This window comes from Callorhinus ursinus, unplaced genomic scaffold (assembly GCF_003265705.2).
Source record: "Callorhinus ursinus isolate GAN/ISIS: 27379988/994484 unplaced genomic scaffold, GSC_fseal_2.0 scaffold16, whole genome shotgun sequence".
Taxonomy (NCBI): domain Eukaryota; kingdom Metazoa; phylum Chordata; class Mammalia; order Carnivora; family Otariidae; genus Callorhinus; species Callorhinus ursinus.
In genome coordinates, this window is record NW_027397078.1 from 941,511 (window position 1) to 960,847 (window position 19,337).

The window sequence follows — 19,337 nt, forward strand, 5'->3', positions numbered from 1 at the left end:
CCCATGGAACATTCTCCAGAATAGATCACATCCTATCAGGTCTCAACCGGTACCAAAAGATTGGGATTATTCCCTGCATATTTTCAGACCACAATGCTTTGAAACTAGAACTCAATCACAAGAGGAAAGTTGGAAAGAACTCAAATACATGGAGGCTAAAGAGCATCCGACTAAAGAATGAATGGGTCAACCAGAAAATTAAAGAAGGATTTAAAAAATTCATGGAAACCAATGAAAATGAAAACACAACTGTTCAAAATCTTTGGGATGCAGCAAAGGCAGTCCTAAGAGGAAAGTATATAGCAATACAAGCCTTTCTCAAGAAACAAGAAAGGTCTCAAATACACAACCTAGCTCTACACCTAAAGGAGCTAGAGACAAAACAGCAAATAAAGCCTAAACCCAGCAGGAGAAGAGAAATAATAAAGATCAGAGAGAAATCAATGAAATAGAAACCAAAAGAACAGTAGAACAGATCAACGAAACTAGGAGCTGGTTCTTTGAAAGAATTAACAAGATTGATAAACCCCTGGCCAGACTTATCAAAAGGAAAAGAGAAATGACCCAAATCAGCAAAATCATGAATGAAAGAGGAGAGATCACAACCAACACCAAAGAAATACAATTATAAGAACATATTATGAGCAACTATATGCCAGCAAATTAGATAACCTGGAAGAAATGGATGCATTCCTAGAGATGTATCAACTACCAAAACTGAACCAGGAAGAAAGAGAAAACCTGAACAGACCTATAACCACTAAGGAAATTGAAGCAGTCATCAAAAATCTCCCAACAAAAGCCCAGGGCCAGATGGCTTCCCAGGGGAATTCTACCAAACATTTAAAGAAGAATTAACACCTATTCTTCTGAAACTGTTCCAAGAAATAGAAATGGAAGGAAAACTTCCAAACTCATTTTAGGAGGCCACCATTACCTTGATCCCCAAACCAGACAAAGACCCCATCAAAAAGGAGAATTACAGACCAATATCCTTGATGAACATGGATGCAAAAATTCTCACCAAAATATTAGCCAATAGTATCCAAGGATTATTCACAGGCGCCTGGGTGGCTCAGTTGGTTAAGCGACTGCCTTCGGCTCAGGTCGTGATCCTGGAGTCCCGGGATCGAGTCCCGCATCAGGCTCCCTGCTCAACGGGGAGTCTGCTTCTCCCTCTGACCCTCTTCCCTCTTGTGCTCTCTCTCTCTCATTCTCTCTCTCTCAAATAAATAAATAAAATCTTTAAAAAAAGGGATCATTCACCATGACCAAGTGGGATTTATCCCTGGCCTGCAAGGTTTGTTCAACATCTGCAAATCAATCAACGTGATACAATACATTAACAAAAGAAAGAACAAGAACCATATGATCCTCTCAATAGATGCAGAAAAAGCATTTGACAAAGTACAGCATCCTTTCTTGATCAAAACTCTTCAGAGTATAGGGGTAGAGGGTACAGACCTCAATATCATAAAAGCCATCTATGAAAAACCCACAGTGAATATCATTCTCAGTGGGGAAAAGCTGAGAGCTTTCCCCCTAAGGTCAGGAACGTGGCAGGGATGTCCACTATCACCACTGCTATTCAACATAATACTAGAAGTCCTAGCCACAGCAATCAGACAACAAAAAGAAATAAAAGGCACCCAAATCGGCAAAGAGGAAGTCAAACTCTCACTCTTTGCAGATGATATGATACTTTATGTGGAAAACCCAAAAGACTCCACCCCAAAACTGCTAGAACTCATACAGGAATTCAGTCAAGTGGCAGGATATAAAATCAATGCACAGAAATCAATGGCATTCCTATACACCACCACCAAGACAGAAGAGAGAGAAGTTAAGGAGTCGATCCCATTTACAATTGCACCCAAAACCATAAGATACCTAGGAATAAATCTAACCAAAGAGGCAGAGAATCTGTACTCAGAAAACTATAAAATACTCATGAAAGAAATTGAGGAAGACACAAAGAAATGGAAAAATGTTCCATGCTCATGGATTGGAAGAACAAATATTGTGAAGATATCAATGCTGCCTAGAGCAATCTATACATTCAATATAATCCCCATCAAAATATCATTCACTTTTTTCAAAGAAATAGAACAAATTATCCTAAAATTTGTATGGAACCAGAAAAGACCCCAAATAGCCAGAGGAATGTTGAAAAAGAAAAGCAAAGCTGGCGGCATCACAATTCCGGACTTCCAGCTCTATTACAAAGCTGTCATCATCAAGACAGTATGGTACTGGCACAAAAACAGACACATAGATCAATGGAACAGAATCGAGAGCCCAGAAATGGACCCTCAACTCTATGGTCAACTCATCTTTGACAAAGCAGAAAAGAATGTCCAATGGCAAAAAGACAGTCTCTTCAACAAATGGTGTTGGGAAAATTGGACAGCCACATGCAGAAGAATGAAACTGGACCATTTCCTTACACCACACACAAAAGTAGACTCAAAATGGTTGAAAGACCTAAACGTGAGACAGGAGTCCATCAAAATCCTAAAGGAGAACACAGGTAGCAACCACTTCGACCTCAGCCGCAGCAACTTCTTCCTAGAAACATTGCCAAAGGCAAGGGAAGCAAGGGCAAAAATGAACTATTGGGATTTCCTCAAGATAAAAAGCTTTTACACAGCAAAAGAAACAGTCCACAAAACCAAAAGACAACCGACAGAATGGGAGAAGATATTTGCAAATGACATATCAGATAAAGGGCTAGTATCCAAAATCGATAAAGAACTTATCAAACTCAACACCCAAAGAACAAATAATCCAATCAAGAAATGGGCAGAAGACATGAACAGACATTTTTCCAAAGAAGACATCCAAACGGCCAACAGACACATGAAAAAGTGTTCAACATCGCTCAGCATCAGGGAAATCCAAATCCAAACCTCAGTGAGATACCACCTCACACCAGTCAGAATGGCTAAAATTAATAAGTCAGGAAACGACAGAAGTTGGCAGGGATGCGGAGAAAGGGGAACCCTCCTACACTGTTGGTGGGAATGCAAGTTGGTGCAACCACTCGGGGAAACAGTATGGAGGTTCCTCAGAAAGTTGAAAATAGAGTTACCATAGGATCCAGCAATTGCACTACTGGGTATTTACCCCAAAGATACAAATATAGGGATCTGAAGGGGTACGTGCACCCCGATGTTTATAGCAGCAGTGTCCACAATAGCTGAACTGTGGAAAGAGCCAAGATGTCCATTGACAGATGAATGGATAAAGAAGAAGTGGTATATATATATACATTGGAATATTATGCAGCCATCAAAAGGAATGAGATCTTGCCATTTGCAATGACGTGGATGGAACTGGAGGGTGTTATGCTGAGTGAAAAAAGTCAATCAGAGCAAGACATGTATCATATGACCTCACTGATATGAGGAATTCTTAATCTCAGGAAACAAACTGAGGGTTGCTGGAGTGGGGGTGGGGTGGGTGGGATGGGGTGGCTGGGTGATAAACATTGGGGGGGGTATGTGCTATGGTGAGTGCTGTGAATTGTGCAAGACTGTTGAATCACGGATCTATACCTCTGAAACAAATAATGCAATATATGTTAAGAAAAAAAAAGAAGATAGCAGGAGGGGAAGAATGAAGAGGTGGAAATCAGAGGGGGAGACGAACCATGAGAGACGATGGACTCTGAAAAACAAACTGAGGGTTCTAGAGGGGAGGGGGTGGGGGTATGGGTTAGCCTGGTGATGGGTAACAAAGAGGGCACGTTCTGCATGGAGCACTGGGTGTTATGTACAAACAATGAATCATGGAACACTACATCAAAAACTAATGATGTAATGTATGGAGATTAACATAACAATAAAAAATTTAAAGACAAAAAATTGAAGTATTGTTGACACAAGTTGCTTTTAACAATATTAATTGTAATAATAATATGGATGTTAATTTAATATTTTTGCCAAGTAGTAGCTATTGAGGTAAGATTTTGTATAGTAAGTACTTTCACAATGATGTTTCCATCTTTTTTGTCAGTCATAGGTTTGTTTTGTTGATTTGGTTATATATAACGCTTTCTATAGTAATAGTTCCTTTCTATTTAAAAATAAAGTATCAGATATTGTGAAAAAATATGCAAAATTTGGAATTACGGTATTTCGGGCAATGCTCCAAAGGATTGTGATTTTTTTCTCCCCATTTGTGAATCACTTGCAGTACATGGTCTACTCCAGCTAAACTAGTGGGAAATCTGCAGACATTACCAGCCCATGGCTTTTCCTATTGGGTGAAATAGTGGCCCCTATTGGGTGAAGAAGTGGACTAAAATGATTCTCAGGTTAGACCTGACACCCAAGCCAGGACATGGTGACCATCTTGTAGATGCATGGTATTTGGAAAGGACAGGCAGTAAAGTCAGACAGACCCGGGTTACTATGACTTGAACTAGTCACTTAACCTCTCTGAACCTCAACTTCTCCACCTCCCTTACAGGACTGTTACTATGGGCATTAAATGAAATAATGCATGTAAACCAAGGGCTAATAGCAGGCCATTGTCAGCCAAAAACAACTCTCTTCCTTTGGAGGGGAGTTGTTGAAGAGAAACTCAGAGAAGAAATCACTGCCCTGGCTGCTTCAATGAGGTCATCACCAGAGTCAGAACAGGAACTACTGGTCTCATAGGAGGTGGTTAGGATATCATGTGGCTTGGTGGTGGTATCCCAGAGCTGGAAGCAGCAGGGGGGCTGTCCCCAAGAAGAAACACCCACAGAAGAACATATCCATCTTTGGTAGCTGATGGTCAGGTGAAAGGGTGGGGAATAAGGCAGTTGGAAGCAGTCATTCCTTATAAGTTGGTGGCACTAGATAATTGGTGCCCTGGTCTCTGTGATCTTTGTTAACTTAAAGACCAGGGTCCAAAATTCTCTGATATCTTTCATTTAAGGACCTTGTGTGACCACTTAACTTCCTTTTCTAACCATTAGCAACTGTGCTGTAGCAACAGAAGTCTTCCACTAAGCTCCCACTTACACCATTCCTTTCGCTGGATTTCCTGCTTCTAAGCTTTTCGTTCTCCCAAGGCTCAAAAACAATCCTCTTTTCTCTGGTTGACAACTTTAGTCATCCCTCTATTTGCAGAGGAAGACCTAAGCCACTATTCTCCCCAAACTTCCAAAGCTCTGACCCAACCCTTCCTCTTAATCCAACTCTCAGAGTCAAGCTATCTTCCTGCTGGTCTCCTCGCATCCCTTTCCATGCTATCCTGCTACAGCCCCCGAAACTATGCACATGTTCCAGGAGGCACTTCCAATACGGAGCAAACTCAATGGCTGTGGTTATAGGGCACCTTCAGTCCCACTAAAGAGTCAATGAAGATTCCCCCCACCACTAAAATACAGTGGCCTGAAGCCCCAGTCCTGGTCCTGCCACTAATTTTCTGTTTGACTTGGGTAAGTACAGTCCCTCTGAGGGATTTATTTTCATCATTTCTAACAGGGTGAGGAGGGAGAAGATTAGTCATTGCTAAGGTCAAGGTTAGCTCTGAAAGTTAAAAGGCAGTTTTGTGGCAAGAGCACAGACTTTGAACTATATAGACCCCATCTTCATATCCCCACCCACAGCTAAGTTACTGGTCCCTTATAGCAGGGAAAGAGCATGTTCAAGTCTGCAGAGTTCAATGCAGCAAAACCAGCACTCAAATCTCTGTGTAGGTCTGGGAGGACTCAGCTGAGCTCATGCCCCTTCCTGGTTGCTGCTGGTCCCAGGGTAATTATTAAGAGCCAGGTTACTGTTTTCCGTACTTTGTCAGCCTGGGTCCAAATTACTCACCTCCTCCCCAACCCCCAAGCAATTAGTAGTCCTTACCCTTCCTAGGAAACTCCAATAATAGAAAAAGGAAAGGGAGAGAGAGCAGAGAGATTTGGGAAGACACATGTGTTTAGGCTTTATGGTCCCAGTAGACTAGTTTTAAAGTTACTGGCCCTTGGTATTTGTCTTATCAACGTAATCACACCAGTGCAAAATGACATGTATATACAGAAAGTCACTGCAGTGTTGTTTGTAATAGAATAAGATTTTAAACCACTTCCACCAGCAGGGGACTGTTTAAGTAAATCACATTATATCCATACAGTGGAATGCTATGCAGTTGTAAAAAGAAATGAGGCAGCTCAGTATGTACCAATACTGAAAGGACTCCATGATAAATTAGGCATAGAAAGTGAGACACAAAACACTGTGTACATGAAGGCAAAATAATACCTGTATGTATGTTTGTGCATGTGTATAAAATATCTTTTGAATGATATGTTTTTACCTACTCAGAAAAAAATGTAGCATCATTTTCACTAATAGAGAAGAGGGACATGGATGATCATCTATAGTTCTTCCTTAGCACAGGAAGTAGCGGGAGGGATTTGCAGTTATAGTCTTTGCGGACCTGAGCCGTAGAAAGATCTGACTCTTCAGTGTAAGGGTGACCAACAGATCTTGGTTTTCCCATGACTCTCCTGGGTTTAGCACTGACAGTCCTGGGGAAACTGGGACAATTGGTCACCTTTGCATTCTTCTGCTGCAGCCCTTAGCAGCCAGGGTTGCTAGTGCCAAGGGGAAAGCTCCCATTAGTGGGATGAAAGAAACTGTGGCACAAGCCCCTGCCTCCACAGTCCAGAAGAGACTCACACTTATAGAATGGCTGGCAAATGTTCTGTGAGATATCCTCATCTAACAAGACAATTTCCTTGTCTTGTTAGAGGCTCAGAGAGGTTAAGTGATTTGCCCAAGGTCACACAGCTAGTAAATGCTGGAGCCAGTCTGTCTGACTCCTGCCATGGCAAAAGGACCCTGGGGAATGTAAAGCTTTCAGTGAAACAGCAGGTCTGGCCTTGTTTAAAGCCTAAAGCACCCAGAGTTGCATTTTAACCAAATCAAACATTGTTGCTCTGAATCAACTTTGGCAGGCCATTTTGGGAAATGGCTTTCTTCCCATCACCTCCGCCCCCAAAGCAAAGAGAAGAGATGTTCCAGGTTTTTAGGCTGAAGGAGCCATGGGCAGGAACCTGGCTTCCCCAGCTGTGCTCATAGTAGGAGTCCAGTTCTCACTTGAAGAGTGATGACCTACTCATCCCTCAACTTGATCCACCTCCCTCCCAAGAGCAGCATGAGAAAGTAAAATAGAAGAGCAGCCAGCTAATAACAGGTAGTGGTACATGTCATGATGCTTGCCTACTATTTGATGGGTTGGGGGTGGAATTCAGTTTGGCTATGTAATAAGAGCTCCTTTTGCTAGGAAAGAGTAAAAAAGAAACCTAAAACCTCACCCATCAAAAACCCACTGAGCCACAGAAAAACAGACATAGCAGATAGTCACAGCTTTGGGGATTTGGCAGGTGTTAATTATATATAGGAAATTGGGCTGCTTTATAGACCCTGTTGAGATATTTTATAGAAGATATTTAATAAATATGGGCAAGGGAAATGCTTACCCTCACTACTGGCAATTAATTTGTACATGCTGAGTTGTAGAGCATCAGGGACAGAGATCATTTGGGCCAGGATGCAAGAATTTCTGGAAATAATGGAGATTGGCTTATCAAAGAAGACCCGAAAGGAAACTGAAGCAGAGCTTTCCAAAGCTCTAGCTTCCTCTGCAAGGGCTGCTACAGTTTAGGCAAAGACATTTTGTGTGAACCTGAATTACCTACACTTTGGTAGGTCCTGCATTCTTGGATCTGAATGAAGCTGATCCATCTCTGCGGTAATTGAACTCAACACCACACTCACTCCTACTACAAAACAGGCAACCTTGAGAGTTTAAGAGTAGACACTGCAGTGTTTCGGTTTTAATGTCAGATAGAACTGGCAGGAAGGAGTAGGAGGCTTGCCTGCAGTATGTTCTGGTTTAAGAAGCATCAGGTGTATCACATGACATTTCAGCATGTACAAGGATCCTATGACCCTTCCTAACTCCTTCCTATCCACAGCATCAAAACATTGCCACAGAAGTGTGGCAGCTTGGACCAAAAGGATTACGGGTGTGCTCCATTTTATGAAATAGTTGTATGCCTGTAAATGTGGCCACCAAGAAAATTTCACATATAGAATCCTATTCCTCATTACCTTTCATAATAACATAAGAGATGCGTTCTTCTGACAAATATTTTCGCCCCAAGACACTGCAAAATCTCAGAAATGCAAAACAAACATTGACAATCTTATTTGAGAAGAAAAATTTCAAGCACCTCGATAATGTCTTAGAAATAAAAATATATTGACAAGCCAATTAAATTGAAGTTCAGGTTATCTTTCATAGGGCAGAATTGAGTTATATGCCTTCAATACTTACTTCAAAGAGCTGCTGAGAGGATTCAATAACAAAAGTAAAAGCACTTTTTCAATTGAAAGTGCTGTATACATGTGAATTCTCATCACTTTTCTAGTCAATCCTGGACAGTCACTTAAAAAAAAAAAAAACACAGGAGTTCTTTCCCACTATGGATTACCATTTGCCTCTTAGAGGGAAGCTTATTAACAGTTTTAGTACTGAATATTCAGAGCTGTTCATAGAACAGCTTTTAATCTTAGGTATCTATGGTCTTGTCTTTCAGGACAAAGTTTGGAGATTAGTGTGTTCACTCTGTGGTGTGCATACTAATTAATCAGTCACTCCTTGTTTTCTTGTCATGGGCAGAGTAGTGGAAAGAGCATAGAGCCCACCAGCATTTTGTAATTGTGGTTCCTCAAGCAAAGTAACAGAAAACATCCAAGCCTCAGATTTACCTTCTGGAAATTGGAGGTACCACTGCATGGTTGTGGTGGAAGGTAATGAGATGATGTTATCTGCAAGCAGCCAGGAACTGGGAAACACTGTGCAAATCCTCTCATGGGATACAAGGGCTCTTCTTCCAAAGCCTCCCTTTGCAGGGTGTGTGTATGCATGTTTGTGTGTCTTCCAATTTTTGTCTCACATCCGTGTTAGGTTTAGTGGCCTTAAGCAGGTAAACGTTTGTTTGCATGCACATATTTTATTGACTTGAGGCAACCCATTGATTGAGTGATTTTTAGCTTCTGCTTGTTAAAACTGGGGCTGCTTATTGAGTTTTAAATAAAAAGTGGTTTATTTAAAAACAGGGGGATTGGGTTAGTAGGTAAGTTTCTCCCAAAGGTGGACAGAGTTCAAAAGAAAAGAACTATAGGAACTTTACCTCTTTCCAACAGAGATTTTGATATTTGTAGTTCAGAGTTGATGATATAGAGTCTGTGTTTAGAACTTAAGAAACTCTTATATGGCTTTCTAACCTTCAAACCTACTATACATAAATCACATCAACATTTATCTGCTCCCAACATGGTAGTATATATCTCATATGCAGGATCCTTACACACAGATTCTAAATTCATACACTGCAATCTCCTCTGACACTAAAAATACCCACCACTTAATTCACTTTGTCCTCTAGAGAAAGTGACAATAGTTATAGTTCAGAAATTGCAGACTGGTTGCTGTAGGTGGACTTTGGCCTGCATACATGTTTTGTTTGGCACTCAAAAATTTTTTTTTAGAAAAATGAGTTAGTTGCTAGTATTTCAATGTTACAAAACTTCACATAGATTTTAGCTCGTATTGCCAGCTTGTCTTGAAAAATGGAATGAGCTGGTAACACTGGTCAGCATTCAATCATAATAATCACCTAGAATTTAGTGGCAACTGATCTTGGTCTCTCCAGTTGCCCTACTAGGTCTTGATGAGCCTTTTGTTACCAACCAGCCTTCTATGGATAATGACTAGATAGCCCTGTACTTAAAGCTGGGCATTCAAAGTGACCAGTTTAATATTATGGGACAGAGAGGGGATAATTGTGATTTGGCTGGTGTACCCAATGACAGGATATATGAGAAGATAGCCACTGTCTTGGTGGAACCCCTCATTTGAATCAGAAGGCAAACATTTAGAGCAATAAGCATGAAGCCTCCAAGGCTCTTTCAAATAATTCTCTGAGCTCACATAACTTTGTGTTTCTCTACATGAATTATCAGTCCCTCCTCCTCTACTCCCACTATCCTCATCTTTGAGGCAGGGAATGTGCCTGCAATTTCTTCAGCTACCCCAAAGGGCCCTGCCAAGGGTGGAGTCCATAGTAGAAGCTCAGAAAATATGAATGAAGCACTCCATTCAATGATACATGCACCACAAAGTCTTTTTTTCCTTTTTCTTGACTATGACAAATGCTAGGTTCATGGAATGAGAAATGAAGGTTTTGATGACTTGCTGTGTCCTCAGATTAATAGATTAATTAATTGATTGGTTCACTGTGTCCTTGGGATGGATAACAGGATGTCATTAATTAGCAAGGCGCAGGTAAGAGAAGAAAAGAGAACATTTCTTTAGTACCAGGAAGGGGAATCAAAGAGTGATCATTACTAAGAGTTGATAGAAGGAAGCAGCTGGGGAGAAGAGGCTGAATTCTACTTATTTCAATATTTCAAATCACCGGGGTCTGAGAATTTCCTGAAGGGCAGAAAGCCCAGAGTTATGGACTCTTCTGGAGGAAAAAATCCCCCTCCTCATTTCTCATTACTACCTCATCCCATCATGCCACGCCTGAAAGGAACAGAAAGAGAAGAGAGCTAGGTATGGCAGCGGCAGTAAGAAGAATGTTGAAGTTAAGGGAGGCTTTAAAGAAGTAAAGGGAAGCTTTAAACTGAAAATGTAGGGAAAGGGAAAATATCCACCCAAAAACTGTAAAATAAGCTATTACAGGGGACACTGTATATGACAAAACTAAGAACAGTATGAGAAGCATTTAATAATCAACGGAGTAGAATAACTTGAGAAAGGAGCAGAAATAATGGCCATGGTTTCAATGGTTGGAGCAGTTAAAATTTTGAACTTTAGTCTTTAGCAGAAAGGGATAATATGACTGCTTAGGTATCATGAAGACTTAGTGTAGAAGAATATATGGCATAGAGGTGAGGAAGTTAGGATAGAGAAAATTAAATACCATCATGGAGAGTATGTACTATAGGCCACCAGACCAGAGAAAGACTGGTGTAATTGCAATGCTTAGAAGAGCATCTCATTGATGACTCAGTTTCAAAAATTTAAATAAAATTTCTCACTCTCCCTGCCAGTTTTTCCCTTCCCACAAGATCTTACTGTTCACTTTGTCTTGACTCTTTCCCACCATTCTTTTGTAAGCATCTCAAGGGTATTACAATAACCTTGAAACTCCCATAAATTATCAAGAGGACTCAGATAAACTTTCCTCATGAACCGACTTTACAATTGACTTACAGAGGTTCTATTAGTACTATCTTATTGATTAGAGAATTGAACAGAGATTGTAATAGATGTGTGTACATTTGGGAGAACGGGAGTAGCAAAGGATTGCTTAGATCGGGGTCCCAAGCTCAAATGCCTGCTGGAGTCAGGCACCCCAATCTGAAGGGAGCATCTGCTACTCTGTTCCAGCAGATTGTTGCCATGTGAAAATAGAGGTTCACACTGTTACCAGATTTTCTGTTGTTGTTGTTGTTTTTTTAAGAAACAGGAAACTTGAATTTTTCTATGAAATCTTCTTTTAAATATTATCAACTAAGTAAAAACTGAAAAACACTAGGTAGGCCAAACAAAACACTTCCACAACCACTCAGTGGTGAATTCTAATTTAGATTATGGATGGAATTCATGGTAGAGCCTTGATTTGGTGACTTAAACTAAGTCTGGCTCTTTGTCCATTCAGTATGGGTTTAGTTCCAGCTTTGTGGATGTGAATATTTCTCCCAAATGGCAATCTTGTATGTTGGTTTGTATCCTATAAATGTAACTGAGAACTTACTCAAGGTAAAAATAGTAAATAGATTCTATGCTTGGTTAGAGTCAGTCAGTTCAATAAGTAAGTGAAAAAGTGACCAGACTATGAGATACATAAAGAAAATAATCAGAAGGTAGTTCCTTTTTGGTACTTGTTTTTCTTTCTCACCAGATAATAAATCCCTTGAAGGTCATAGTAAAGACTTTGGATTTGGTTCTGAAAACGTTAGGAAGCTATTAGAGTCTCATGAGCCAGGAAGGGATGTGATCCAACTTAATATTCTAAAAGGAACATTCTAAAACTGATAGGAATGGTCTAGAGCTACAACCTGGAGCTTTCCTGAATATCTGCTGTTGCTGAACTCAGCGTTTTCCCCTATTACTTATCCTCTCCTAGAAATGTTGTTTTTATATTTTTGTGTTCATGTCCCTCTTCCCCATCCCCTACCGCCAGTGGAGATGTTCTCCGTGGTTCTTGGGCCAAATATCCTAAGGAATTTAGAGCCTATATCATCCTGAAGGTGTTTTCCAAGGGTAACCAATTCCTTTTCTGACTGAACTAACTTCCTTGTATTTTTGTCTGCCTCTCAGGCCATTTCTCACATATGTGACAGAGATAGAGCCTTCCAGATACCTGATATTCTTAACTGAGAGAACAAGTGATATGATCTTGGAAATTCATCTAATTATTCAACATTATGCTTTTATCTTTCAGAAAATACTGAAGGAAGGACCTCTGCTGAAGAACTGTAATTCCTTCAAGAGATGGAAGCTTAGATATTTTCTGGTTCGAGGACAAAGGCTCTGTTTTGCACACCATCCCGCAGTAAGAAAATATATGATATATAGAATATTTATTCTATAGAATATCTATATAATCTTGTCATTGGGTGAGTGGGTGGGGATGCCAGGAAATGTTTGTGAGGGGAAATAGGCCAATCGGTAAAGACATGTTGGCAAACATCAAGGTAGAAGTTGAGATCTTCTATTTTTCCTTTAACTTGTCCTTTTGGGCCAAATGAGGGACACTTTTCTCTCCCTTCCCTCTCCTCTTTCCCTTACCTTTTATAGATTCCTCAAATAGCTTCTACATCAGAACCAACTACACAATTTGTGGTGCCCAGTACAAAATGAAAATACAGGGTCCCTTATTTAAAAAGCAAGGAAAAAATGTCATTAAATATATTAAAATATAATGCAATGATTAGTCATGGCATCTTTTATTTGTTGTTTAATGTCATTCTAAGAAAAAATCTGTATATTATATTATATTCATCTGTATATTATACAATGCCAGTTTTAAAAGCAAATATAAAAGCATTTAGCTCATATGAAAACCCACCAAAATTACATAATTTGTATTTAGTAGCTCATACACACATATATATTTTGTTCTCACCAGTATACAACACCAGCTCAACTGTTTTTATTCCACATCTTGATACTTATACATTCTACTGACACCCTGACTGAAAAGAAAAGGAAATATGGGCTGCCCTATCTTTCCCTTTCCTTCAGTGTTATCATTTTTCAGCATAAATTATTGGCTAACATATAATTAGAGAATATAAGGAATATAGGGAAGTAACATAAGAAAGAACACAATAGGGTGCCTTGCTTGTTCATATTTCTTAGAACACCATTGCCTTTTTCTCTGTTTGAGGCAAGTTCTAGTTCCTACAGAAAGTGTGGATTCTCAGGGCTATAAGCTCCCTTACTTACTCAGTCATAGATGTAACATGCTTACCTTGTACTTGCTTTGAGTCTTGTTGAAGTCCCACACGTCATGGGTCCACTGGAATTCTATGCTCATGGGCACCATGAATCTAAATGGAGTGACAAGACATGGGGCGGACATGCAGATTGTGCATATCTCCTCTGCTTATGTTCATGAGTGATTGTCCCATTGGACTTCATTTCCAAAACAGTTCAAAGATGAAATTATTAAAAATTTCAAGATTGTAACAGCAGAGCATTAAACCAAGTGCAGGGCCCTTCTGAACATGGGACCTTGTATGAATGCACAGGCTACATACCAGTGAAGCCAGCCCTATCTGTATTCATAGTACTGCTTTTCTTGCTGCTGGCTGGATGTTAGCTATTATAGCCAACGTATAAGGAGACACAGGCCTCAAACTGGATAGGACTAGCAACAAAGTCAAAGGCTACCAGATGATAAAATAGGAGCTAATAACTCCTATCTGCTCCGGTAGGCCCTTAGCTAGACCATATCCCATTATCTTCTCTAGCATAAACCCTTAGTTTTGAATATTTCTGAACCACCTAAGCCTTTCTGTAAATCCACATAATAGTTTTAGGAAGAGTTGTGTTTTGTTTTAGTTTGGTTTGGTTTTTGTATGTCACACGATATATCAACAAAAATCATGATGCTAAATAAATCCTAGCACTCAAGTCAAACAAATGATTGGCTCATGACTGCCAAAAATGTCTATTAGTGTGTGTGTGTGTGTGTGTGTGTGTGTGTGTGTGTATGTGTTTACCTTTTAGTATCTCTTGACATTATTAACCAGATTTTTTTTTCCTTCTTCCTCTTATCTCTTTCCAGTTTGCACGCTTTGAAACAATTGATCTGTCTCAGGTCGCCTTGGCAGAAAGCAGCTGTAGAAATCTTTGCCATAGTTTTTGTGTAAGTAATATTGGAAATGACTGAATAGGTAGGAGTGTGAGCTAGCTGGGTAGAGGGGTTGCCATACCCATGTGTTCCCTCTTCAGAGTTCAGGTTTCCCAAGCCTCCTTTGATCCCAAAGTGTGTATGGAAATCCACTTAAAGTAGTAATGCAAATGAGTGCTGAAGATTATTCATGTAAACATTTTCTACCAGCCCACTGATAGGAAAAAGTGATGTTCCTTATTCTCTATTACCAGCCTGATATAAAGCTGAACGATTTCTGGGTGGTGGGGAGAATGAGTATTACAAAAAATCAATCCTCCTGGTGAAGTTGATTTAGAAGAGTTATCATTGGGAGGTTTTCAAAAGACTGCTAATATGCTGTAGAACATATCAAGATAATCAAGCTACATGACACTCTCTCCTTTGATGAAGTAGATAAGAACCTAAATCCAAAATGAAAGCTACCTTATGCTGAGATTACTGATGAAAGCACCTCAAAGAAAGCAGAAGATTTTCAAGGGATGCATTCAAGGGTTTGGCACTGCTGAAATGTCACATGTCTTTGCTTATTTAAGTGAATCCAGACCACAAAGCTCACTGAAAAATAGCAAGTCCATTGGCTCAAGAATTCTCCTACCCACCTCCTTCTAGAACTGTCTTCTCCCAGCCTCAATAGTGGGTTATGGAGACTAGGGTTCCTCTTCAGGAGGGTGATACTTAGCAGACTAAAGAGCTACAAGCCCAATACCCCACTTCTGTGGCTGGTCCGCATTCCATTCTCTTTCGAAAGGAAAGCAGTAGGATATAAGAGGGGAGACCCTACTATCATTTCTCTCTCTCATTACATCACACTGACCTAGGGTAAGGTTGAGAGTTCTGTTGACCGAGTCGCAAAAATCTCAGCCTTTGGGTGATGAGCATATAGGCTAATGTTTTTCATCTTTATTCTAGAGGAGAAATACCAAGGACTAAGACGCCCCTTAGCCTACTTAAAACATAGAGGCACCATTGATCAGCCCCACACAAGAATGGGTTTGGACCAAAGGTGTGGCTGTTATCATAATTCCCACTAGATTCTATTCCCATCTATCACAGAATCATGCTATGCTACATGCAGAAGGAGAAGGAAATTGCTTGCTGGTGTAGTGAGCTCTAGTTCCAAGATTTGGGGGGCTGGTAGTAAAGGCAAGTAGGGCCATTGAAGCAGTCACTGATGCTATAGCCATCTGTGTCCCTCCTGCCTTCTGGGAAAAGACCAAGTCCTGACCATGGCCTACCTCTGCTAGACCCTCAACATGGCTTTCTCATTATTCCTGCCAGGGTTCATACACCAACCAGGATTAAGAGACACAATGGTAAAGTTCTCTTCAGATTGTCCTTGACTATAAGCAAGAAAGAAACTGGATTTTTAGACTCTTCACTATTTTAACTCTCCCCTCAAACAGAAAGAGGCAGACCCCACTGAAGCATATACCCTTTTACCATTTTTAACTAGACAAAGCAGCAGTAAGTGAGTAGGAATTTCAGGCAACCTCACTGTAGTAATAGATGGTACATGGCTTAGTGTTTAAGAACATGTATTCTGGAGTCAAAGAATCTAGATTTTAATCCTGGCTCAGCTTTCTACCTGCTAGGTGGCCCTAGGGCAGGTCATTAAACCCCCTTTGCCTTGGCTTTCCTTAATATGAAATGAGAAAAATAATAATGCCCATCTCATGAGGTCATGATGAAGATTGAAATAATATACATAAAGTGGAATAGAGCAGTGCCTGGCACATGGTAAATGCCACTAAAATGTTATTTATTACTATTATCATTATTATTTTGGGTAGGTATTTGAGAATTTCTGTCTTACATTTAAGTGGCTCTGGGAATTTCTGCCTTACACTTAAGAAGTAGCTTGGTAGACCTGTCTAGTCTTTAGAGAGTTCACGGGCTATATTTGGGGGCAAAGTTGTGGAATGTGAACCAGCTAATAATGTGACTTTTTGTTTAGGTGATCACACCACAACGAAAAGTTACCCTGGCTGCACCCAACCGGAAAGACATGGAAGAATGGATTAATGTCATAAAAACTGTCCAACAGGGAGAAATTCGTAAGGTAAGGGAAATAGTAGAGAATTCACACAACTTTCAGAAGTAAACATTTAATTGATTGCATTAGTTAAGCCACATTTCAAACAGAGAAATAATAAGATGGAAGTAGAGACCATGTGATCAGGAATTACAGATGGATATCATTAGGAAACCTGTTTAGAACTATTTATAAAAAAAAAAGTAATTCACTCAGACTTGACCTTGGTAAGTATGTGGTTTAGATAATTCTGTACAATCCACTTGATATGTAGATGTCACTGTATGCCCAATGGATGAGACACTCAAGATGTATGTGAGCAGCTAACTTAGATGTTCTTATGTTAGCAAATCTGCAATCAGCAGTTTTGACCTGGGTCTGCTAAGTGACTATAGTAACAGCTAACAAAACTGAGGCTCACAAAGGAGAAAGAAACAAAGATGAAACAACTACTCAGTAGCAATGAAATAACCACTCAGTAGCAAAGGCAGGATTTGGACGCAGGCTATGTGACTCTAAATGACACTATGTCATTTTGCCTTTCTGTTCACTGTGCACCACAAAAGAAATGTAGAAGGAAGAGCAAGGAGCAGTCCTCTCCAAAGCTTAGCAGAGTTCTTCTTCTTAGTAATAACAAACCCCAAGCCACTGGTCCCTGCAACAAATGGTACACCATTCAAACTCTGGGCTATGCCCTCAATCAACTCTTCTAAAGACCCACCATAGTTAGAAGTTACGTAAGCTTCAAGAGGGGAAGGATTTTTGTCATTTGATTTCTTATATCAGTGTCTGGCACATAGTAGAGGTGCAATAAATATTTGTTGAATGAATAAATGAATCTGAGGGTAATCATGGAGCCAGGGTTTAGAAAGAGAATGATACATGGTTCATCCTAAAGCAAAGTTCTGCTGTGCAGGTCTTGGAGATAAAGGGGAAGATGAATCCACCCTTAAAAAGAAGCTGATATTTTAAATAACTAGCAAAGGGTAGAGGATTATTATAGGCATTTGGGATAGAGGAGTGGTAATGATGGGTTTTATAAGCAAAAACAATGCCATGGAAAAAACCATGTGTTCTCATTTCTCTAGGACTTCTCAGGCTTTTGACCACTTATTTTCATAGCTATATACTCTGCTACTCATGGGCTATGAATACATGACAGGCTGACCGAACTGAGGCTTAGGTATCTTTCCACATATCAGTAAGGCCTCTCCCAGGCCTACATTGTCTATGCATAAATGAGAGATTCTTGCTTAGAATCTGATGATGGTCTTTACATGAAGTGCTCTCATCATTTTAATCCTTTGTTGTTTTCTTCTTCCTTTCCTAATAGAGAAACTCATCCCATTCCTCCCCTCCACTCCCATTAAGCCCACTATGGCACAGCATTAGTGGTAGCTACAAGAAGTTGTGATTTCCATACTCCTCTTCCATTATCATCCCTATGGGCCAATTCCATTCCTTCCCTTGGTTTATCTCTATCCAAGCTGGAGCACTTCTCATGAAAGACACACTTTCAATTTGGCATAAAATTTTACATAGGATATTTTTAATTTCAATTATTAGTTTAGAAATGCAAAAGCTTCCAGAGAAAACCATCAGAGCATTGATGTGCCATTCCCGATTCAACTGAATTAAACATCAAGAATTGACTACCTAGCATAAACTAGAAAGGAAAAAAATGATCTGCCTGTTTACTCTCTTAGAAGAATCATGTTTCAGGTTGCAATCACAACCTCTGTGAAGCTGCTCCAGGGACCTAAATCTATTAAGGAACACTTTTAGCTGATCTTAAAATGTCTCAGCATGAGCATCTTAGCAATTCATCTTGCATGAGTCTTAAAGAGTCAAATATGCTTTCTCTCATATGTACCTAATCTCTAATGGTCTCTTCTATTCTCTGTCACCACCAATGCCTGATATAGGGTGAAGGAAGATTAATTATGGACTTAGTGGTTTATTAAAGTCACTATAAAGTAATTGGATAACCTACTAGAAAATAGGCAGTACACATTAAGGAATAAGCCCTTATTAGGCCCCCAGTTCTCTTCCATAGAGAGTTGAAAAGAAGGTGTGGCTTTGGCTCCTGACCCCAGTGAGCTTTTTAGGTAGTTTTGGGAAGACAAGGTATACACAAAGAAACAGTTAAATGACAGTATTTGAGATAAATAATAGTTTTCAGACATGTTACGAAACAGTGCATGATTGATTGCCAAATAAGTGAAACAGACAGTAAAGTGGTATAAGAGTTCAGGAGAGAAAAGTATGGAATGGAGTTCTCTGGGAAGAGTTAATAGAGGATAGATTTGAGACTGACCTTGAAAGATGAATAGGATTTTATTGGTGACAGGGAATTAAGGGTAGGGGGAAGTCCTAAACAAGGGAGTTAATGTAAGTAAAAGCTGAAAACAGAAAAAGAGAAACTTTTGTAATAGAGTAAAAGAGGAACTCCATTTGACCAGAAGAGTTTGGGAAAGTTAGTTTAAGAAATGTCTGGAGAGGTTGCCTGAGCCTGATGGTAGAGGACTATTGATGCCAGGATAAAGAGTGGTGAAGAATTGCAATATATCAAAGTTCAGTTTAAAGATGAATTGGAAAAGAAAGAGAGTTTATCAAAGGGATACTTTAGAAATAGAAGATGGATTAGATGAGGGAAAAACTGGAGGCCAGAAGATCATAGAGGAAGCTAGAGATTAATTCAGACAAGACAAAGTTAAACTCCAAAATGAAGATAGAAAGGGCGGACAAATAGTAGATATGAGATGGAGGTGGGGATAATCTAAATATTTGAAAGAAACAAAGGAAAGAGAGGAGTTATAAACAGATAAAAGGTTTGAG

At 39.8% G+C, this 19,337-nt stretch overlaps 1 protein-coding gene across 1 annotated transcript in view; it reads left to right on the forward strand.

Moving 5' to 3' along the window:
• The window catches only part of DGKK (diacylglycerol kinase kappa), a 148,503-nt gene that overhangs the window by 37,786 nt on the left and 91,380 nt on the right, over positions 1–19,337 (forward strand). The window contains exons 2-4 of the mRNA XM_025857850.2: positions 12,509–12,619; positions 14,360–14,440; positions 16,422–16,526. Coding sequence (XP_025713635.2) covers positions 12,509–12,619; positions 14,360–14,440; positions 16,422–16,526 — 297 coding nt within the window. The remainder of the gene's footprint in view (positions 1–12,508; positions 12,620–14,359; positions 14,441–16,421; positions 16,527–19,337) is intronic.